Below are 23,772 nucleotides of genomic sequence, written 5' to 3'. Positions count from 1 at the left end.
AATCTCAAAGCAAGTGCATGGAGATCAAATGGCAGCCAGTGCACAGCTACAACGCCCTCTCAGAGTGAAATCACCAGAACTCAAATCCTTTGAGGCGGTAGTGGCTGGCTGGTGGCTTACAATCTCTTTCATTACCACTAATTGACACAGCTGGAATATTGCTTCCTTTAAAGGGGAGTACTAATTAGCTTAATTAACTCAATTGTTTTGGCTAAACTCAGGACATGCGGCTCCCCTTTAATATGCTCAGTAAGTCAATTTGAGTTTATAACTATATTTTCTGTATCTTGTACTTGATTTTACTCTTAAACAAAACATATATTTAGATTGTTTGCAATTGCACTTGTTTGAAATCGTTCTTATCCATTTAACTTACTGTGCGCTCTTAATGGAATTTACTCTTATAAGCAAATATCTTTACTAACTGCAAAAATACCAGGTTCTGGGTGATCTTAAGCGACAGCATCGTCTGCAGCAATCCTCTTCACTTCTTCTGCAAATCCCATTAGTAAAATATTTGTTTGCATTTGACAGCTGTCATTGCTGGTTATATAAATCCACTGTTTGAAGTGTATTGCCGTTAAGTACACTGTATAGACCTTAATGTGCCTGTCAGTACAGTCCTAATTGGTGTTATCATATTGCATTTACGTTAAGTGAACACTTTCCTTGTCAGCGATTCAAGACGTCATAATATAATAGAGCTCAGCGCGAGCAGGCTGCTGTACAGCGTCCAGGATTCTTTCTGTGTTTATAGGACACAATTCTTGATTGCTTTGGTTAAAAAGAGGTATTTTTTATCAGTGTTTATCGGTTACACCAACTTGTATAGTCTCTTCCAAAGCACTAACATGACTTTTCGAGTTCATGTCTTTAGGCGATGTGGTTTCACATGTATAATGTATGATGGAAACATTTTGCAGGTAATTTGATCCTGTCGGGACCGGTTGGAGAGATTTGGAGAGATTATTATTATTTGAAAACCAGCATCTCTCTTTTGTATCATATAAAAGAGCACAGCACAGGGTATTTATATAACAACAACAATTTTCTTTATTGACGGTTTTTTTTTTTGGTAATATTGATAAGTAATTGTCCACACATTGTTTAAATACTGTACAATAACAATAATCATAATAATGAAAGACGCAGATACAGAATACTCATGTTGATTGGAAAGGACTAGATCTTCTGTGCTTTGACTTTTACAGCAGGATTTCATTGAAGACTTGTGCTTTACGATGCCTTGCACAACACACAAACTCAGCAGGAAACACGGACACATCACAAATCACTACACGCTTTGGCCACAGTGGGGCACTGTTTCCCCAGTGCATTCCCCGCCTTACACCGAATACAACAGCTGCTGAGGAATTTAATAAATCAACCACGGGTGCTTTGCCAGTACTGCGCAATAAAAGTCCAATCACTCCCACTTGCAACTAGCAGTTGGTGAAAATACATTTTATTATTGGGAGAGCCATTGAATGTTAAGTCTAATTTTGACTTGCTGCACATTGCCACCTGGTGGTCAAATATTGTAACTCTTTTAGCGTCCTAAATGGCTGCTGAGCTCTACGTTCTATAATAAAGACATTACCTAGGAAACAAAGGAACAATAGCCCATGTCTTTCTGCAAGAGAGCCTTTATTCCCACGCGACACTCCCTGGCCGTTATCACAACTACAGCACATGCCTCGGCTCTCTGTGTAGCTCTGTGATAAGGAGATATTGTACAGCGGTTGATGCGCAGCTGCAGTCAGCAACCAGGCACAAATGCAGCAAGCGTATGGTAGAACTGCGAGCAATCAGATTGGTTAAGCATGACGTCAGGGGGTTAGAATTCCTGAAGTTTTTTTTTTTCTGCGTGGAAGTGATGAGGCAATGCTACGCATGCCAGTGTTTCATGATCCTATTGCACCCGCATCCACCAGATGAAACGGGGATTTTGCCTTGGCATTAGCGGTGTTCTGCTATACTTAGCGATCTTAGTTAGGTAAGAGATTCCGTATCAAGCAGCACGGCGGACAGGCAGTGCCTCGGGTGCGCAGATACTGAGTTAGCAGGTTCAGCACACGACGCTGATCACTGTTTTTGCAGGGAGCTGCACGGGAGGAAATGCAACAGGCGCTGCCTGTGGTCCAAAGTCACCCCAACAACCTGACAAGAAGAGGGAACCTGCGCTTCGACAACACGTCACAAGAGTCTCGTTCCCATCAGAGGAAAGGACCTCGTGTGTCACGTGACATGTAGGACACGCCTCGGGGGGGGGGGCGTGGCGGGGGGGTGGTTTTAACCGAGGGGACCCTTATGTTTATGCCCGACCCCCTAAAACTTAATCTAACCAACTCCAAGACAGACCACGTATCTGTGATCCACCTAGGGGATTTAAACCACACGTTTAAAAAGATTCTAAAAGCTGAGAGAATGTATCCAATCACAGCAGTCCCTCAGTGGAAACCACGCCCCCGCCCCTCCCCTTGCTCCTCCCCTCTGATGGGAATGAGTCTTCATGCATCAGCTGCTCTCCCCGCTCCGGGGTACGAAGGAAAGGCACCAAAACAAAAAACTATAAATATCTCCAAATATACAACGATATACATATAAATGTACAAGCGGATGAAAAGGTTCACCTTGTCACTTTACAGATCCCTTTCATCACTAACAGAATGTACACAGACATATACAGTTTAAATATACAACGATAGAAATATAATGCACACTATTGATTGATTCACCATTACCATTGCATCTAGCATCACGATAAAGAGGAGAGGAATGGCACTGGAGTTTCTATATCCCATTTCATTACATTAGTTTAATTTAAAGGCATTGTGTGTGTTTACTATGGGTACTTCTGAGTCAAAAGCACGTGGTCTTAGAGATTACAAAGACCTTTGAAACAAGCTAGTAATACATAAGTGCTATACTGAATATGGCAAACTCCTGTTAAGCCATGGGATGCATGGCAAATGCATAGAATAATGTGGGGGGGGGGGAAATGCATGGGAATTAGCCTCATTGTATCTGTTCATTTCTTTGCAAAAGTACAGGTCTTTTTAAAGTAAGCAAGCAGGGTTCAATGTCAGCATTGCATTGTGCAGCTGTATTCTTGTCCGCTGTAGTTACTAGAATATAGCGGTCCTTAGCAGTATATTGCAGGCTGTTGATGGGTTTACTGTGCTTAATTAAGTAAGGATGGATTTGTGAGCTCTGTTTGGTCTATCAGGCATTCCCATCTATATCTATTTGTGCTCGGAGTCAAAGCCAGCAGTTTCTGTAATCCTGACTGCACAGCCTGTCTGGAATTTCTTCCAGGGTGCTGCTCCCTCTCTCCAGCTGGCAGACTCCGGGGCTCCCCTGTTATTCGGGATTGCTCTCCTCTCCTGGTACGGATTGTGCTGGGTTGTGCGATCTCCAGGGAGGTGCTATGCTTGTGCTTTTCTTCTGTATCTGTGCTGTCGGTTTGCTAACAACTAGGGAGAGGGCTGGCTTTGGGTTAGGGTTATACAACAGCACCAAGACGATAAATATTTCAGCTAATGCTTTTGTCTAAGTGTATTATTACAATGCTGCTCCATCCTGCAAACATTTCTTTGTGTACCAGCGTCTTATAAATTAATAAAGCAATACATATCAATGTGCAATCAGGAAATACCAGTGATTGCTATTGTACAGTAAGAGGATTTGTATGTTAGTTGCCCTACGGTGGCAGAATATTGCACTGTCTCCAATATATTTAAGAGATTTACATTTTCTGAATATTTTAAATTCTGTACCTGTAGTTGGATTAGATTTTTTTTTTTAATTCTATAGTAACTCCAGTGCCATTGTTTTTGATAAAGTGCACCAACTGGTTAATCAGACTTAACCGTTAATAAATGGAACAATCATTTCAAGCTGCTGTATCATATTAAACGTATTGGACTCCAGTGAAGTGAAATAATAAAGCACATATCATCACTGAACTGCGCTTCACAACATGTGCTCTGCATTGCGTTAGCAAAGTCACCAGAGGCTTGGACTGTGGAAGCTGCCGAAGAAACAAGGTTAGGATTGCTCCACTCTTAAAGCACACCATGTGGCAGTGGATCCTGTGAGAGCGGTTAGCATTTTATCTAAGTAACTAACAGACCCCGAGACAGACACCAAACAGAATGGACCCTTTGGGGGGGGGGGGGGCATTAATGGTTGATCTCCTACTATCTAGAGGCTACGTATTTATTACATTACAACTGGACTTGGAAATGGAAAGATGAGAAGGGCTCCTGTCCCTCCCTCTCCCTCCAAACCAACCCTTACAAAAACACCACAGCATGTCCCCCCTGAACTGCAGTACAGCGCAGTATTCTGGAGACAGTAACTTTGTGCGGCAGCACTCTGACGTAGTAATACTGCAAAAGAGTTTCTGACAGCAATCCCAAAGAAGGTACCAAACGAAACCTGTGTTAAAGACTAATCAAGATTATCATGTTAAAATACCACGTGCACAGTTCTGTGTGAACGAAACATAAAGTGGTAATGTTACAAAACTAGTAACACACGACACAGGCACACTAACGCTAACAGTTACATCTGAATACATCTGAATCCACCTGTCCAGATATGCTTGCAATAACCATACCCTTTTCTAAAAGAACAAGGGGTCTATTTTAATGATCTAAGTAGTGTCTCATTCACTCTAGGTTAGTCCCAATGAGGTCTCCAGTATTTAACGACCCCCTTATTCACGGGAATCATTCAATCAGGAGCTTGAATAAGAGAACTAAGAGAGATCATTAAAAAGATGCTCTGATCGGAGTCTTTCAGTATCCAGGGCTGTAGGGCAGCTTTGATGGGTTACTGTGTCCAGAATACTGCAGCTTGTTTTGTTGGTAAGGGAAATGCCACCTGCTAACCTAACGATCATAGCTGGGACTCTGGCGTGGTAGGCATCAGGTAGCCAGTCCCATAGCGGCCATTGGGGCTGGTGTTGGTCGTCTCCAGGGACGAGGGGCCCTCGGGCCCCAGGTAGGAGCGGTGGTTTGGCATGGGGGAGGGGGCTTCACTGGGCACCTTGCTGAGGATGAAGCGGGTCTCGTCGTTGTCCTCCAGGTTGGACATGTCCTTCATCATCATGCGTCCCTTCTTGTAGGAGACGGACAGGGTGTTGGAGCCGTCGGAGAGCAGGTGGAACTGGCGGGCGATGAAGACCACAGGCACGGGCAGCATGGCCAGTGTGATCAGGGTGAAGCACATCCCCAGGGCCCAGGGGGGGTAGCTTTGGAACCGCTCGCTAGCCTGCGGAGGGGGGGGGGGGGGAAGACAGGAGGGAAGGCGGTTCAAAGCTCCAAAACTACAAGTGCAGACGAGCTGGCTCCCATGTTAACGCATGCTTTGAAACTGGCTCACCGTCTCCTCGTTCCAGGCGCTGTACCCAGGAGGGCTGAGGCCCATCTGAATGAACATGGTGAACATGAGCACCACCAGGCACAGGGGAGACACGTACTTCCACATGTAGAAATAGAAGCAGGACGGCCGGAACCCCAGCATTTCCGTTAGGTCCTGCATGAACCTGCACATCAAGATCAAGACAAACGCTCGATGCAGGCAGCACGCTCTCACATGACTGCAGTGCCAGCCCCTACTGCGATCACATAAACATGCCTTCACTTTGAACACGGCAGGATTGCATTGGGCTGACTATTGATTACAATATGCGGGCAAATTTATTAACCACTGATTCTTATAAGCTGTTTGAGATATTTCTTCTAGGTTAGGATAAAGGGCAATAAACGCAATAGAAGCATAGATATTGAATTATTTTACTGATCTGAAGGACAAAACATTAAGCTGCAGTGTATTAAACATATCTCGTTCGCCACAGTTTGAAATAACGTGTAGTATTTAGTTTCAGAAAATGGCCTTTTATAGTGACCTGATCATCAGCGTGTGACACCTGCTGGTGAAACATGGTATTTCAGATGTAATCTGTGGCAATCCAGTTTCTAGTCTGATGCCCTCTAGTGTGCAGAGAGTGCAGCACAGATTAACTAAACTGCATATCGCATCATACTTCACTGTTATTACAGCTGTCCATTGCTACCACTCTAAGTCATACTTCTACAGCATTTGCTCCACTATTTAATCCACTCCCATTTCAGTGCTCAGGAATCCTTTATAATAACGAATAACCTATATTACTAACCCTATACAAGTAGTGAGGCTCTAGTGTTTGTTAAACCCAGAGCTTGTTAAAGACTGGCCTGTCAGCTAGTGTTCCCATGGAGTTAGTGAATTGAAGGCTTTGTGAATAGACTAGCCTGGGGGGGGGGGGGGGGGTGAGGGATGCTGCGTTTGCCCTGTGCTCGGATGTAAACCTCTTACTTCTCTGTCCCGTAGAACCAGGCCACAGAGATATTCTCCAGGATGACGACGATGGTGAGGGGCAGCGTGGCGGAGTAGTCGTCGAACATGGTGACAAAGTAGTTCCCTGAGCGCTGGACAAAGAGCAGGCCGATCAGGAAGGCTAAGGTGCAGCAGCACACTGTGGGAGGAGTGGGGGAGACAGAGCAGGGAGTTACAGCAGCACACTGTGGGAGGAGTGGGGGAGACAGAGCAGGGAGTTCCTGATCAACAAGGTCAACGCACAAAGAGGCTGGAAACAACAAGGCAAAGGCTCTATAACTGGGATGGTATTGGGGGATGGTGTTCTGGGATGGTGTTCTATGATGGTGTTCTGGGATAGTGTTCTATGATGGTGTTCGGGGATGGTGTTCGGGGATGGTGTTCTATGATGGTGTTCTATGATGGTGTTCTATGATGGTGTTCGGGGATGGTGTTCTATGATGGTGTTCGGGGATGGTGTTCTATGATGGTGTTCGGGGATGGTGTTCTATGATGGTGTTCGGGGATGGTGTTCGGGGATGGTGTTCTATGATGGTGTTCGGGGATGGTGTTCTATGATGGTGTTCTATGATGGTGTTCGGGGATGGTGTTCGGGGATGGTGTTTGGGGATGATGTTCTGGGATGGTGTTCTATGATGGTGTTCGGGGATGGTGTTCTATGATGGTGTTCGGGGATGGTGTTCTATGATGGTGTTCGGGGATGGTGTTCGGGGATGGTGTTCTATGATGGTGTTCGGGGATGGTGTTCTATGATGGTGTTCTATGATGGTGTTTGGGGATGGTGTTCGGGGATGGTGTTCTATGATGGTGTTCTATGATGGTGTTCTATGATGGTGTTCGGGGATGGTGTTCTATGATGGTGTTTGGGGATGGTGTTCTATGATGGTGTTCTATGATGGTGTTTGGGGATGGTGTTCGGGGATGGTGTTCTATGATGGTGTTCTATGATGGTGTTCTATGATGGTGTTCGGGGATGGTGTTCTATGATGGTGTTCGGGGATGGTGTTCTATGATGGTGTTCGGGGATGGTGTTCTATGATGGTGTTCGGGGATGGTGTTCTATGATGGTGTTCGGGGATGGTGTTCTATGATGGTGTTTGGGGATGGTGTTCTATGATGGTGTTCTATGATGGTGTTTGGGGATGGTGTTCTATGATGGTGTTCTATGATGGTGTTCTATGATGGTGTTCGGGGATGGTGTTCTATGATGGTGTTCTATGATGGTGTTCGAGGATGGTGTTCTATGATGGTGTTCGGGGATGGTGTTCGGGGATGGTGTTCTATGATGGTGTTCGGGGATGGTGTTCGGGGATGGTGTTCTATGATGGTGTTCGGGGATGGTGTTCTATGATGGTGTTCTATGATGGTGTTCGGGGATGGTGTTCTATGATGGTGTTCTATGATGGTGTTCGGGGATGGTGTTCGGGGATGGTGTTCTATGATGGTGTTCGGGGATGGTGTTCTATGATGGTGTTCTATGATGGTGTTCGGGGATGGTGTTCGGGGATGGTGTTTGGGGATGATGTTCTGGGATGGTGTTCTATGATGGTGTTCGGGGATGGTGTTCTATGATGGTGTTCGGGGATGGTGTTCTATGATGGTGTTCGGGGATGGTGTTCGGGGATGGTGTTCTATGATGGTGTTCTATGATGGTGTTCTGGGATAGTGTTCTATGATGGTGTTCGGGGATGGTGTTCGGGGATGGTGTTCTATGATGGTGTTCTATGATGGTGTTCTATGATGGTGTTCGGGGATGGTGTTCTATGATGGTGTTCGGGGATGGTGTTCTATGATGGTGTTCGGGGATGGTGTTCTATGATGGTGTTCGGGGATGGTGTTCGGGGATGGTGTTCTATGATGGTGTTCGGGGATGGTGTTCTATGATGGTGTTCTATGATGGTGTTCGGGGATGGTGTTCGGGGATGGTGTTTGGGGATGATGTTCTGGGATGGTGTTCTATGATGGTGTTCGGGGATGGTGTTCTATGATGGTGTTCGGGGATGGTGTTCTATGATGGTGTTCGGGGATGGTGTTCGGGGATGGTGTTCTATGATGGTGTTCGGGGATGGTGTTCTATGATGGTGTTCTATGATGGTGTTTGGGGATGGTGTTCGGGGATGGTGTTCTATGATGGTGTTCTATGATGGTGTTCTATGATGGTGTTCGGGGATGGTGTTCTATGATGGTGTTTGGGGATGGTGTTCTATGATGGTGTTCTATGATGGTGTTTGGGGATGGTGTTCGGGGATGGTGTTCTATGATGGTGTTCTATGATGGTGTTCTATGATGGTGTTCGGGGATGGTGTTCTATGATGGTGTTCGGGGATGGTGTTCTATGATGGTGTTCGGGGATGGTGTTCTATGATGGTGTTCGGGGATGGTGTTCTATGATGGTGTTCGGGGATGGTGTTCTATGATGGTGTTTGGGGATGGTGTTCTATGATGGTGTTCTATGATGGTGTTTGGGGATGGTGTTCGGGGATGGTGTTCTATGATGGTGTTCTATGATGGTGTTCTATGATGGTGTTCGGGGATGGTGTTCTATGATGGTGTTCTATGATGGTGTTCGAGGATGGTGTTCTATGATGGTGTTCGGGGATGGTGTTCGGGGATGGTGTTCGGGGATGGTGTTCTATGATGGTGTTCGGGGATGGTGTTCTATGATGGTGTTCGGGGATGGTGTTCGGGGATGGTGTTCTATGATGGTGTTCGGGGATGGTGTTCTATGATGGTGTTCTATGATGGTGTTCGGGGATGGTGTTCTATGATGGTGTTCTATGATGGTGTTCGGGGATGGTGTTCGGGGATGGTGTTCTATGATGGTGTTCGGGGATGGTGTTCTATGATGGTGTTCTATGATGGTGTTCGGGGATGGTGTTCGGGGATGGTGTTTGGGGATGATGTTCTGGGATGGTGTTCTATGATGGTGTTCGGGGATGGTGTTCTATGATGGTGTTCGGGGATGGTGTTCTATGATGGTGTTCGGGGATGGTGTTCGGGGATGGTGTTCTATGATGGTGTTCGGGGATGGTGTTCTATGATGGTGTTCTATGATGGTGTTTGGGGATGGTGTTCGGGGATGGTGTTCTATGATGGTGTTCTATGATGGTGTTCTATGATGGTGTTCGGGGATGGTGTTCTATGATGGTGTTTGGGGATGGTGTTCTATGATGGTGTTCTATGATGGTGTTTGGGGATGGTGTTCGGGGATGGTGTTCTATGATGGTGTTCTATGATGGTGTTCTATGATGGTGTTCGGGGATGGTGTTCTATGATGGTGTTCGGGGATGGTGTTCTATGATGGTGTTCGGGGATGGTGTTCTATGATGGTGTTCTATGATGGTGTTCTATGATGGTGTTCGGGGATGGTGTTCTATGATGGTGTTCGGGGATGGTGTTCTATGATGGTGTTCGGGGATGGTGTTCTATGATGGTGTTCGGGGATGGTTTTCGGGGATGGTGTTCTATGATGGTGTTCGGGGATGGTGTTCGGGGATGGTGTTCGGGCATGGTGTTCTGCTGTGTCGTACCCGTGAAGATTTCCTTGCGCACTTTGAAGGTGTCCACGATGGGCGTGATGATGCCCTCCATGGTGCCGATCATGCTGCCCAGCCCCAGGTTAATGAGCATCAGGAAGAACATCACCGACCAGAAGGGGGAGCCTGGGAAGTGCGTCATGGCTTCTGTGAAGGCGATGAATGCCAACCCTGTCCCCTGGACAGCCTGAGAGAGAGAGAGACAGTGAGACAGAGACAGGGAGAGAGGGACAGGGAGACAGAGACAGGGGGAGAGAGAGAGACAGGGAGAGAGAGAGAGACAGGGAGAGAGAGAAAAAGAGAGACAGAGACAGGGAGACAGAGACAGGGAGAGAGAGAGAGACAGGGAGACAGGGAGAGAGAGAGACAGAGAGAGAGACAGGGAGACAGGGAGACAGGGAGAGACAGAGAGAGAGAGACAAGGAGAAAGAGATACAGGGAGAGAGCGAGAGAGACAGTGACATAGTGAGACAGAGAGGTGCTGAGACAGAGAGGCAGAGAGAGAGATTATTAAGATCCACCTCTGTTTAGATCACTACAGAACAGAAATATGACCTCTTGCAGAGCAGTTTCACCTATTCCTGGCTGTACAACAAGCTTCATTAACCACAGCGTACAGGTAACAAGCTCAGGTATGTCGCATTAAACTCAAAACCAGGATTGAAACAAACCGCTGTGCAATGGGAGCCTCATTCCCGCCCATGCATTAAAACAGCCCACTCCACGGTGCTATTGAAGCCAGACCAGCAGACCTTGTTCAGCTCGTCCTCCAGCTGGCAGGGCTCCAGCCCCAGCTCAGAGAAGCTGCCCTCACGCACCGTCCGGATCACGCCGTACATCTCTGTGTAATCCTGCGCCGTCAGGTGAGAGAAGTTCACATGCGGGGGGATCAGGTCGTGGCTCAGAACTTTGGAGTTCAGGTAGCCCATGATCTTCTCAGCATTGCTGCAGAGGGCCAGGGAACACTGCAGTTATTTACCAAGTGGTTTTAACTCTGTTCTTCAAGATCATTTTCAACTGTGTTTACTGTGTGAACAAGTTGATATGGATAAAATAGAGAGAAAAACCCAGGACGGGCTACAGTGTAAAACAGCAGTCTGATTTATGGTTACAGAGTCAGTTATTGAAATATCATGACATGGATATATATATATATATATATATATATATATATATATATATATATATATATATATATATATATATATATATTATTGGAGCTGCAGGAAACTACCAAGTCTCAAAAAAATATAGCACACCTATAAATTATGAGCTCCAATAATGCACAGCACGTCTATTGACTGTTTATTAAACACGTAACTAAACTTTAGCACACTGTTAAATTGCACATTCATTAAATACTTATTTACGACACATTCTTTTTTCTCTTTGATCACTCCCTGGTCACCGGCGGGTATGGCTCTTTTTAAACGTTTGACCAGCTCTGCTCTTGTGTGATCTCCAGGATGAGGAGAGGGCTCCCCCTGGTGCCCGGACGGTGGTACTCACTCCACGACACACTTCTCGTTCATGAGGTTAGCTTTGAACCCGAGCACGGCGAAGACGACGAGCGTGGCCAGCACGGAAGTGACGAAGTTGATGATGGAGACGAGGGCTGCGTCGAAGTGGCAGTTGTTGTCCTGTTTGTTGTAGCTGGAGAAGGCGATCACGCCCCCGAAGCCCAGCCCCAGGGCGAAGAACACCTGCGTGGCTGCCTCCCTCCACACCTGCGGCTCCAGCATCTTCTCCAGCTGAAACGAGACCCAGCCCGGCCGCGGTCAAACAGCGACATTCACCTCAATTAATTTCCCCCGAATCCGTTATGATTTCTGCAACACTTCTGAGCACTGCCCAACCACTGTTAATTCAACTCGCTGTCCTTTGGATGAGAAGTAAAATCGAGGTACTATTGGAAGTGACTCTGCAGCAGCAGTTGTGATGCATAGTTCACCCCCTAGTCTCTGTAAGTCGCTTTGGATAAAATCACTAAATGACTAATTAATAATATCTGCCTTTACCTGGCTCTGAGCTCTCAAGCTCACAACAGCTATAGAGAAAACGCCAGTGACTCGTTATAGCAGATACAGGATCCACACTTGAAGCATCGTGATGTGTGGAACTATACTTCAGTGGTCCATCTTAGGGGGCTGAATAACAGTTTTGCAAACTGATCAGGTTTGGAATAAGTATTATAAAATTGTGATTTACGTTTTTTTTTCAATGCGCAGATGCTCTTGAGAAGCATGCATTTAACCACACAAGAGGTCAAGCTGTTAAAGAAAGCTTTGGAAATTAAACATGGAAGCAACCACTAGAGGGCGGTAACGCACTGTCTGTGGTCTTGACTCACTCTGAGAGGTGTCTGTGGGAGGCTTGTCCTGCGGGAAAGGGGTTCTCCGTGTACTCACCCTGGGTGTGAACATGTGGGCAATGCCATCCACAGCCCCCCTCAGCAACAGCCCTCGAACCAGGAAACAGAGGAGCACCACGTAAGGGAACAGAGAGCTGAAATACATAACCTGCAGAGGGGGAGGCAGAAGGATCTCATTAGATACCCTGACGTGACTAAAGCCAACGCGATAATTGCACAAACTCTAACACTTGCATTTTCCTGTGTGCAGTTCCCATTTCTTGATTTTAAAATCATACCGGGTGGGACGACAGCAAGCTAGGTAAAGTTATTTTCTTGGAAAACGCATCAAGCACTGGAAGTGATCCCGGGCAGCTCCCCCAGCTCACCTTCCCTGAGGACTGGATCCCCTTGATCATGGCCATGCCCACGACGATCCAGGCTGCCAGCAGGCACAGCGTCATCCTCCAGTTGAGCCCCCCGCTCTCCGAGATGGAGTTGGAGATGTCCAGCGCCTCGCGGTACCAGAAGTAGGTGGTGGCCGAGCTCTTGTCGCACTCCGGTTCCACGACTACGGACGACAGGGGGGAGAATGAACACTTGAGGGGGGGCAGTATGAGCTGGAGGGGGGGGGGAGGATTTGGGACAACAGCTAGGGTTACCAGACGTCCCGGAGAAAAGGCGTCAGAAACAAAATGATTCAATCGTCCCGGTTTTGCTATTGTATTGTTTTTTTAAAGTAAAAAAAAAACTGCATCAGTGTGCTCATCAAGTTGACAGCACAGTCATTTATTAGGTTGTGTTAGCGCCATTCAAAACTAACAGAAACCATCTTATGGATTACTTATAAGTGTGATTATGTGTATGTCGCAGGTTTAAATGGTAACAGCGGATCTATTTTTGCATAAGGTAAATAAGGGGCACCCTTCTATAGCAGCACTATGCTTAGCCACCATACGAAACCACCAGCACCCCTTCATACACAGAGACACTTCCTTTCCCTGAAGGTCACCCATCCATGTACTGACCAGAACAACCTGGTTTCAGTTCCGAGAGTTGGCATGATCACACGCCTTGGGGGTATGACTGGCAACGCACAGCAGCTCTCAGGTGAATGCATCCTGCATGCTGGGACTGCAAGATAGAGTCCCTGCGGTGTGGCTTATTCCAGGGAGCACTGGGCTGGTGATGGATTGGGTTTGGCAGGTGGCTGAGCTGCAGGGAGAAGCAGCTTCACACACAAGAGCACAGTAAACCTGCAGTCCTCCCACACGCCTTAGAGGGCCCTGCATTGGAATACGGAAACGCAACCTAAAAACGCAAAGCATCACATATCTGGACAATGACACAGAACACCCTGTCTGACCCGTAGCAAAAGAGATGCAAGGATCATGCAACTCAATACAAGGTTAAAGCAAGTATGACACAAAGTATACCAGGGCGATGCAAGGGATGCATGGATCACGCAAGGACTTTGTGCTAATCAATTTAAAGTTTTGTGCAAGGTATGCATGAACTCCTTACTTGTATCAGACTTGCATGTCTCGCTTGTTTCTAGTGTAATCCTTGCATTTCATTGGTATGGAGAATGAAAGGTGAATAGCAACAAGGGGGAGGGGAGTTAGGCAAACATTTTGTTAAAAAAAAAATATTAATAGTAGCGTTTAAATAATAGCTGCTCCTGCGGTACTTTGCTTCAGGTGGAATTTCGATCTGTGCGCTTTTCTCATTGCCTATATAGGGCTCCACTGGGTTTCTCACACTTACTGCTCAGTGATCCATTCTTAACCAGGGGGCACTCGCTCCAGGGCAGGGGGTACTGGAACGACTTGAAGAAATAGAAGATGCTCCAGCCAATGATCACGTTGTAATACAGACCCACAAAGAAGCACACCTGCAGGGGGAGCAAAGAGGAGACCAGGGATTAGAGTGAAGAGCTGCTGTACCAGATCCAGGACAGGGCTGACAAGCTGCCCTACACTACACACGCTCCCACACACGATCGCATCTCAGCCTGCTTTCTTCATGTCCCTACAGTTTGACTCCAAGACGCTGTTGAGGGAGGCAGGGTGTTGAGTGATTACTTGTGCAGATTATAGAGCTCCTAGCCTGACTCAATAATTTTAACTGGGCTGCCCACATAGGAGGCTGTGTGGTTCAGTGGTTAAAGAAAAGGGCTTGTAACCAGGAGGTCTCCGGTTCAAATCCCAGCTCACTCGGTGACCCTGAGCAAGTCACTTCACCTCCTTGTGCTCCGTCTTTCGGTTGAGACATTGTTGTAAGTGACTCTGCAGGTGATGCGTAGTTCACACACCCTAGTCTCTGTCAGTCGCCTTGGATGAAAGTGTCTGCTAAATAAACTAATAATAATATTTGAATATCGTGCTGTACTGGCTGGATATAAAACAAAGGCATTTAAATGCAAAACGATGTTCCAGTTGGGCTGAAATTCCATATTCAATGTTGTGCAACAGTGAAGGTTGAATAATTTAAATATGTTCTTTTCAGGATTTCTAAGCTGGGCTTTTTAAAATGTATTTATAGCTGCTCAGCTCCCCTGTGTGGCATCTATTTACTGCACAGCAGACTGAAGAGCACCGTGTGTGTGTATATATTGCTTCCTTATCCAGTACATAGGGAGCATAAAATAATTCCACTTTTGAGGTGTCATTTTGTTGTTTCTTTGATTACATAATGTTAAATCAAAGATATAGATTATGTTCATATATATATTTTTTGGTATTATTATGTCTCAATCTAAAATTCTAGGTGATGCAAAACTTTTGGCCATAGCTGTATACTTCCTTCTTCCTGGTACCATATCACTTCCTGTGGACCCAGGAAGTAGAAGTGTACCAGGAAAAGACCAGAAATATAAGGGGACCAGTGAAGATGTAATGGTCTTTGATAGAGCAGGTTTACAAGAGATTTTTATTGCACATGTGTTTATGTACAGTGGGCACCATTTCATTTACAGACAGAAGGATCTATATAAATGGTTTAAATTTGGATCTGTATTAACACGATTTTCATTAAGCTGTCGAAAAGCCAGAGAAAGCAGTGCCAGGAAATTGCACTTCCATTTTTAGAAGTGGATGCATAGAGAGAGAGTTAGAAACAGTAGCTTGACTGCTGACACCGGCTCTGACGCATCGCTGGAAGCGCTTGCTTTCATATTCCTTAATCAAAAACACATTCCCAACTGTTTATTATAAAAGCATGGCATGGGGAGAATGCATCGATAAACAGCAGCGAGGAAGGAGTTTGTCAAGAGGAGAAGAAGAATGAGAGAAAGAAGAAGGAGAGGAGATAAAGGAGAAGAAGGAGATGAATCCAGCCCCCCTCTCACCATGCAGCTGGAGAAGCCGATGCCCCCGAGTCGCGGGCACACGTAGTTCCACACCCCGATGCTGCCCCGCCGGATCCTCTGCCCCACCGCCAGCTCCAGGAAGAACAGCGGGATCCCGATGATGATGAGCAGGATGAAATACGGGATCAGGTAGGCTCCTGCAACGAGCGGGGAGACCGACAGTGAGCCGGGGCTCCCAGGTAAATCGGGCTCCACATTAACATCTCACTCTCGTTCTTACTGTACGGACAGGAGACCTTCGCAAGCTGCCACATTCATGATCGCTAATATCCCACACCTCCAGAACAGGAGGCAGGGAGAAGAAGGGCCAACTGAGCGTTGATATGATAAACCTGTTACCTGCCTGGATAAGCCAATGTATTTTACACTGGGGAGTGATTCCCTAGTACTGTAAACGCCATATAAATAAAGCCCTTATCCCTGCAGGGTACAGATTGATCAAATCAATGCAAAGCACTTTTCTATCCTTAGTGTCGTTGTCGTCCCCCCCATATTCCTTAATCAAAAACACATTCCAAACTGTTCATTTTAAAAGCATGGCATTGGGAGGATGCATCGATAACCAGCAGCGAGGAAGGAGTTTGTCAAGAGGGCCGTCTGACTTCTGGAATCAAGGCCTTGCTTGCAGCCCAGTCACTTCCAGTCCTTGAATCATGCACAGAGAAAGAGGCTAATTAAAAAATAATGAGACGGGCTGAAGAGATTGAGCCATAAGCTGTTGGGATTCTATTAAAAAAAATCAGTTGTTTTTTTCTTTAAACATGTCATCCAACTTTAACACATGAATTACAGTACAACGAGGCACAGTAAAGCAATGGCATCGATGAGCTACACTCCTGTATACAAAAGGTAACAAGTGTCTTTGTTAAATCATAAATACAGTGCAATTCCATGTAGTCAATGTACTTGTATTTTAAAGGGTATCTATAAAAAATACAGAGAACAAGAGGAAAGTGTGTGTAGAAAGAAAGAAAGAAAGAAAGAAAGAAAGAAAAAAGAAAACAGGTTCTCCAGCCAACTTGCCTTCCAGTCTGTTAAACATTGAGTTCCCAGATCCCATTACAATCAATCAGAGGGAGTCGTTAAGAGCTGGGGGGGGGGGGGCATGTGTATTCTATTTCCTTATTTCCCAGCGTGGAAGTGGCCTGTGTCCCATGGATGAGTGGAGACGCTCAGGGCAGGCAAACCGCTTGAACTAGACTTTCCATTAATCTGATCCTAATTGTGTGACAACGGGCAAATTAGCAGCTGAGCTGAGAACACAGAAATCCCAGCACTGGCCGTTACTGGCAGATCAGAGCTGGCAGTCGTGCAGAGATCGTTGAAAGAGATAACAATCTTCTCGCTAGTAACGGAAGGCTGTTGTCTACCATGACATTCGCAAGGTAATTGCTGCAGTGTTTATAAAACGAGAAACACTGGGGCTGTTTTCTTCAACCACTACAATACTCTTGCGCCTGCCTTTCAAAATCTAACATTACTGCAGGGACAGTCTCCACGATAACTAACAGTTCACTAACATTATCTGGCTCTGGGGATGCAGTATTGTATTATAAAATATAGCAGACTCTGATATTGACTTGTCAATGTTCTAGATGTATATGATGACTCATTCAGGGTCAGAAAATCTAATATAAAGGAGTTACGACATGGTCTGGAGATCCTGAGATTTATCTTGTGACCTCGGCATACCAGATTTATTAGGAGGGCTGTGCTGGGACTCGCCTTTAAGCATTCATTAATGTGCTGATTTCAAAAACAAGAGAAGCACATGTGTAACATTTATAAGACATGTATTTCCATGTCCTTAACGAGCGCTTGAGATCACCAGATAAATGATCTCAACATAAATGATCCCCAGTGGAGGCAGCTGCTCCCTCACCTCCTCCGTTCTTCTGGCACAGGTAGGGGAATCGCCACACATTGCCGAGCCCCACAGAGAAGCCCACCTGGGCCAGGATGTACTGGAGCTTGCTGTTCCAGGCTGGCCGCTCCTCTCCCGGGTCCTGGGGCTCCTCCACATCCTTGTTCTTGCGCGGAGGCGGTGGCATGCCCCCCACGTTCAGCGCGCTGCTCTTGTAATCCAAGGGCTCCTCGAGGGCCAGGAGGTCAGCCACGGACTCAGTGACGTGCTCATTGCTGTGCTCGCGCTGCGTCACTTTGCTGTTTTTAGGCATTTGGGACACGGAACCCGACCAGATTCTAAAACCTACAGCAATAAGGGACGCGGGGACAATGTGGCAGCTTGCTGGCTTGTTTGAAACAGAACAGACAGCTCCGGGCAGTTTTCTGGGGTTATTTTTTTTTCTGCTTGTTGGTTTTCGTCTTCGTCGCTGTGTCTCTGCAGGAGGAAGATAAAAATGAAGATATTGTGCTCATTAATCTCTAGGTGTTTACTTTACAGCAGACTTTACAGTATTAGTAGGAGCAGCGGCAGTTGCAGTACCAGTAGTGCTACAAACAAACAATATTTGGAGGACAACCATAAGAACCAAAGGGTCACAATTCAACTCGTTTCTGCATTTACATTTCAATTGATCTTTTCCTTCATTCGTTTTTGCACTTGGAGCGAGTGTTGTCACCCCCAGCGCTTGCATGCTACAGGATCCGGCCAGTACCAGCATATCTAATTATACTTTTCAACTGGGGAATCTCTTAATTGAGATATCTGTATTTGTGTATGACAGGGAAAGCAAGCTCCCAGGAGGAGAGAGAGGAAACAGGGGAGTTGTAGACATAGCACGTGATAAAGACTTCTCAACAGCAAGCAAAGGCAGCAATGTAACAGCAATGGGAAACACTTTACATTGAGTGTCTCTAGTTTCTATGTATCCTACTAGAGCACAACATGAATGACCCTTTCACTCATGAAGATGGCTGTAATTGGATAAACCAGTACTTCCTGAACTTCGATGGTGCATCCTCTAAGCATAGGCTCATGTCATTGGGATGCCATCGATGTCAAACAATGAATACAATGGAGTAGCTGGGTGCTACCACTGCCCCTTGGCACAGAGCCATTGTATTGGCATGGCCGGCGGCACTGTAACTGCATGGCCGATTAATATTATTTGGTTAGGGCATTTACTGGGCTCTCTTTATAGTGTGATGATTCATTGAAACTAATCGCCAGCTTATTTCATCAAAGCTATTCCCAGATGGTGCCTGTGAGGAGCTGATGCTCTGTGTAAATATTCATTACAGTGTAGGATGTCAGTGGTTGCTCAGAGCGCAGAAGGGAAGGGCAGATAAAGGACAGGAGGGAGAGTGTGAGATCTCTCTTCCTTTCTCACTGGCACTCCAGACCCCCCTTCGACACGGTCCTGTCCTGAGAGCAACTTGCTTTACACCCCCCACCACCATCATCCCCCACTGCGCAGCAGTGTCACCCATTCCAGGTTTAACTAGTAGTTTGATTAGCCATTGTGTATAGGTAACAAGCTCAGGTGTGTCTTATTAAACATAGGAAAAGCCGAAATGGATCAACCAGCAATGAAATATTTCCATCCCTGCACTACAACTTGCTATACATAACAACCAAAAGATGCACAGAACTATAGGTCACATCCTTCAAACTTATTAACATGGTAGAGGGTCTACTGATAGTCTTAAAAAATACACACCATCTTACTTGTCTAAACGTGTCTTTCTTGTTCTGCCCTAATATTATACACACTAGACCAAAGAAAAAGGAGAATATCTTTTAGGAGATATACTGGTGACATTATCTGTCATGTTGCTAGGCAACACAGCATTTCAAAACCCTCAGCTCCCTGCTTAATCTGCACAGCGACGCCCTCCCTTTCTACACTAGTGGGTTCCCAGCTAATCCACTGCTGGGATGTGAGGATGGCTTCTGTCTCCCAACAGCTGCCCCTGTTTACATCTAATCGATTACAAAATTCCCCAAATATCCTGCATGAACGCCTTTGGAAGCTTTCCATAGGTTTGGGGAGTTTAAATGGCATTCTGTGCTTGCTATTACCCCCTTCAGTGAGTTCAGGTATAATTGTACAGTACAATGCTATACATCATAAATGCATATGTGTTTTTGAAAATCTTGTCTGGCCTATAAAATTCTGAAACTGTGATTGAAGGAGTATTATGATTTTATAGCATTTGGTGACTGATACCGCTATCAAAATCAAGCTAAAACACAAGTAAAATGACAATAATATACGGCTGCACACCTGAAAAATAAAAGCTAAATCTTATTGTGAAAAAAAAAAATCTTATTGTGATCCTCCCGTCAAGCTTCCCCTATTCCCAGACTCATGATTCCTTTCCATGTATCGGCTGAGAGATAAACACAGTCTGAGGAAAGCCATGCATCAAAACACACAGCAGTATACAACACAGGAGACACTGCCATCACAGGATACGCAAGGGCGGACATTTATTTATATATGAATTACATTTAAAATATGTTTATTCTGCTCACTATGTGTCCATTGAGATATCTGCCATTCCTTGAAAACTCATAAAACACTTCTGGATTTCATTTAGCAGTCTGAGATACAGACGCTCGGACTACTGTGTACTTTTCAATGACTAATTGATATTTGATTCCAGCTATCTTGCAAAACTACCAAACAACTATCTGCTCTAGGACTTATATCCTAATAAGGTGGACAATTTGCTTTGTATTGCATGTTAAAAACAGATGAAACTACTGCAATAAGAAAAGACGCTGACTTACAAACATGACATCAAAGCATTGCCTCGCTTTCAACCAACCTTCTTCCTTTTGCATAGCAACCAGATGAAAAAAAGGACTCAAAGAAGGTCACTGCTATTGCTGTGAATGAGGAAAAGGGTAGCCTGAACCCTTTGCACATTCAAAACCCTTTCAAATGAATTAGAGCAGGAGTGGCCAATTAGAGTGGTCCTTCCACTCCTGGTCTTTGTTCCAACCAGGTTCTATATTTAATTGAACCAATTACACCTCCATCCAGACCCTGAAGTTGTTCATTATCTTCATTGTACCTGTAAAACCTGGAGTGGTCCTCCAAGACTGGTATTGGACACCCCTGAATTAGAGCAATACTCAGCCCTAGTAAGCAATGTGGTAATGTGTTCCTAGACCTGTCCAGTTGATGTATTTTCTGACCTTCAGCTCAACGCTAGTAAGACACGCTAACAAACGAGTCATGTGCTCTAGAACTCTGGCCTGGATTCAAATAAAATGATGGTGGTACCCTAGCCATTATAAAGTACAGCTTTGATTTAATTCAGGGCTCGGTGTACAGAACTCACAACATCATCATCACCTGTTCTGGTGAGAAGTATCCCTGTATTAACAAGCCTAAATATAGGCTATTCGCTTTTGAACAGCCTGTGCTTGTAATAAACCTAATTAAAAAAAAAGGTGTACAGCATCTTGTAATTTCATAATGCATGGATGACTATATACATGCAGTGAACCAAAGGCTGTATCATCACTACAAATATGTTATCTGATAAACAAATTAAACATGACAAATACATGCGTTTTATATAATCGTTTTTGTGCTTGCATCTTTAACTTAATTGTTACTAAGGACATAAAGTGCGATAACATTAAACGGAAAGGAATGGGTTGCTATTATCAGTCGCTAAGGGCGCACCTTTCACTTGTTTCCAATGTAAATCAAGTGATGGGACTCTTGCTCTATGGACAGTACCTAAATAATGAGGTTTTGTCACGTGTTGAAAATGTGCTGTGAATGACGTGCGAATGGCTCACGCATGTTCAATGTGTTCATCGCGTGTCGTTTGTGGGCCGTATGGAAGTCGGTGAGTTCAAACCCTTGTACTTAGTCCAACCAGCGCTTTAATTACTGAATTTGACACCTAGGTTAATTAAAGAATTAAGACCAGGTTAGAGCAATGCTCTAATGGTCTACTCAATGCATTAATTAGGACCATGGCCTGGACAAGGGACTATACTAGAATGGACTGAAAGGGTTTAGGCCCGGTAATAGAAGTTGTGAATTTAGACAAAAGAAAATGGCCTTTAAAAACGTTCGGTTATCTCATCATATCTTGAAAGGCCAGCTATAGCATAACATATCGATGTAGATCAAATCTAATTTTAGCATGAGAAGATTCTTGAATGCTTAAATGCCCTGCCTTTGGTACCTCGGCGTCTTCAGTGCAGCCGCATTTTAGCAAGCGGGTGATATCTGGGCCTATCTATATGTAAATTAATTCTATCCCTGTAAACGCGCTCTCTGGTACTTGCTCACCCGCAAATCGATTCATTCACCGACAAATATGATCGTTCTGTTGATGGGTGCCTGAGTGCAATAAACTAGTGGTTTATCAGGAGGTTTAACACTGCCGTGACAAGATTACAGATCACGGGTGTCTCTTAATTGACTTACAATTGTAATGCAATAGCCATTTGCTAAGCCGTTAACCAAATTAAGCCCACCGGCGAGGTAGCGACTGCTTCTTTACGCAACAAAGGTGTTGATTGGGGTTATAGGTCAAACGTGCCATGGACTCGCCTTGTTAACGAATCCACAAGCTTGAAGTGAAAAGACATGTACTGGTGATCTCACAGCTGCAAGCAAGCAAGCAAGCCATCTCCGCTCCCCAGATTCACCAGGGGAGCCCAGAGATTGATACAAGCTCGTGCATTCATTAAATCAGCACCATGCATGTTTGTCAGCAAACGGCAACGATGCACCCGTGTGTACAGGTGTGGTATTAAATGTGAAGGTTGTTATTATGTTCATGAAATACAACAAGCTGCAATGTAAAGCAAATCGCCATTAATGTATATGAATGAAACGTGGTGCTCGTATTGCCAGTAACGGTACACGGGTCTTCTTTTAAACGATATCACAATACAGCACAGCGGTCATTGGAGTATGCATGCGCAGGGCAGAAGCAAGGGTCATTATCAACGACTCAAAACTGTTTTATACTCCAATAATCGCCACCTACGCTGTAATCTTAACAATGAAGACCGTAAGTGAATCAGAGTGCTTCAGGCTTGAATCATACACAGGCTTCAAGGTCAAAAGGGACGCGACTCAACAACATAAACAATGCAGACAAAGAGGATTCTGTCAAAAACACAACACATCTTACTGCACCGTTAATCAAAATGCGATCTGAGCGCCACATTAACCAATCAACAGTTAACAGAACGATCAATAGGTTAACTGATCCGTCCCCACAGCTGCAATTAATCTCGCGTAAAATAAAACGCATCGTTGTCATTTGTAACAATTGGATAAACCATGCCATTGCAGTGCATTAAAGAGAAAGATTCTCTAACGCACTTGGCAATGCACTCTGTGCCTCCTTTTCGCAATCAAACGCATCTACTGTGCTCAAGGTGAGGGTGAACTCTGTTTCCTAGCAACAGTACTGGACTTTAAAATCAGATCGAGAGCGTTTATTTATTGCAACCCGATCTTTTCTAACTAAAGCATCATCTTTATTTATACCAGGGTTCTCTCCAAAGCCGAGCAATCGCTGCGGCCACACATTTACACAACCGTGATGCTAAAACAATAGAGACATAAATCAAGGTGATCTCACGTTCGTCTTACCTTAACCCGATGCTTACAAAGACAGCCCGGTTTCCTTATAGAAATAATTCTGCGAATCAATTAGATTCGCTGGAGAAGAAGGTATGATAACGTAGTAAACCTACTCACAGCACAGCTAAAAGCCTGGCTTCCAGAACTGAGCACAAGATGCAAGTATCACATGTACCCTCTACAGGAATTGACATGCAGTGTGCGGTGCAAGCACTCTCTGACGCAAAAGATTGCTGCCCGGTCGCACTTCCTATTATTAAAAGCTAATAATAGCACAACTCTTTTCAAATATATAAATATATATGTATATATTAACATGGAAAACACGTTTCCATCGACATTTTTTTATGGCGATCAAAATAAATTGAAATGCAATCAGGTGTTTTGTATACATATGTGTTTTAAAAACAGTGCGTCATTAAAGATTTTTTTCAATGGTAGAACAAATATAGTTATCTAAGGGAACATTGAGTGGTATACTCGACCCAGCACAGAGGCTGACGCAAGGCTGACTCACAGCTGAAGACAAACGTAAATGGATAGCACCTGGGTTTTCAGTAATATTTCATGAGTACTTTTTTCAGTGCAAAG

The 23,772-nt window shown here is 45.1% G+C and overlaps 1 protein-coding gene across 1 annotated transcript; it reads right to left on the bottom strand.

Moving 5' to 3' along the window:
- Positions 1 to 1,029: 1,029 nt before the first annotated feature.
- Positions 1,030 to 23,404, bottom strand: LOC117431781 (sodium-dependent neutral amino acid transporter SLC6A17). The gene is made up of 12 exons (XM_034053090.3): positions 23,191 to 23,404; positions 17,526 to 17,984; positions 15,623 to 15,780; positions 14,041 to 14,167; positions 12,663 to 12,844; positions 12,332 to 12,442; positions 11,433 to 11,674; positions 10,676 to 10,868; positions 9,918 to 10,110; positions 6,367 to 6,526; positions 5,392 to 5,554; positions 1,030 to 5,280 (listed from the first exon to the last, which is right to left on the bottom strand). Exons 2-12 carry the CDS (start codon positions 17,818 to 17,820, stop codon positions 4,906 to 4,908), a joined length of 2,199 nt encoding a protein of 732 aa, XP_033908981.3. The 5' UTR covers positions 17,821 to 17,984; positions 23,191 to 23,404; the 3' UTR covers positions 1,030 to 4,905.
- Between the last annotated feature and the right edge of the window lie 368 nt (positions 23,405 to 23,772).

This window comes from Acipenser ruthenus, chromosome 29, assembly GCF_902713425.1.
Source record: "Acipenser ruthenus chromosome 29, fAciRut3.2 maternal haplotype, whole genome shotgun sequence".
Lineage (NCBI taxonomy): Eukaryota > Metazoa > Chordata > Actinopteri > Acipenseriformes > Acipenseridae > Acipenser > Acipenser ruthenus.
This window is presented reverse-complemented; position numbering and strand designations above follow the sequence as displayed.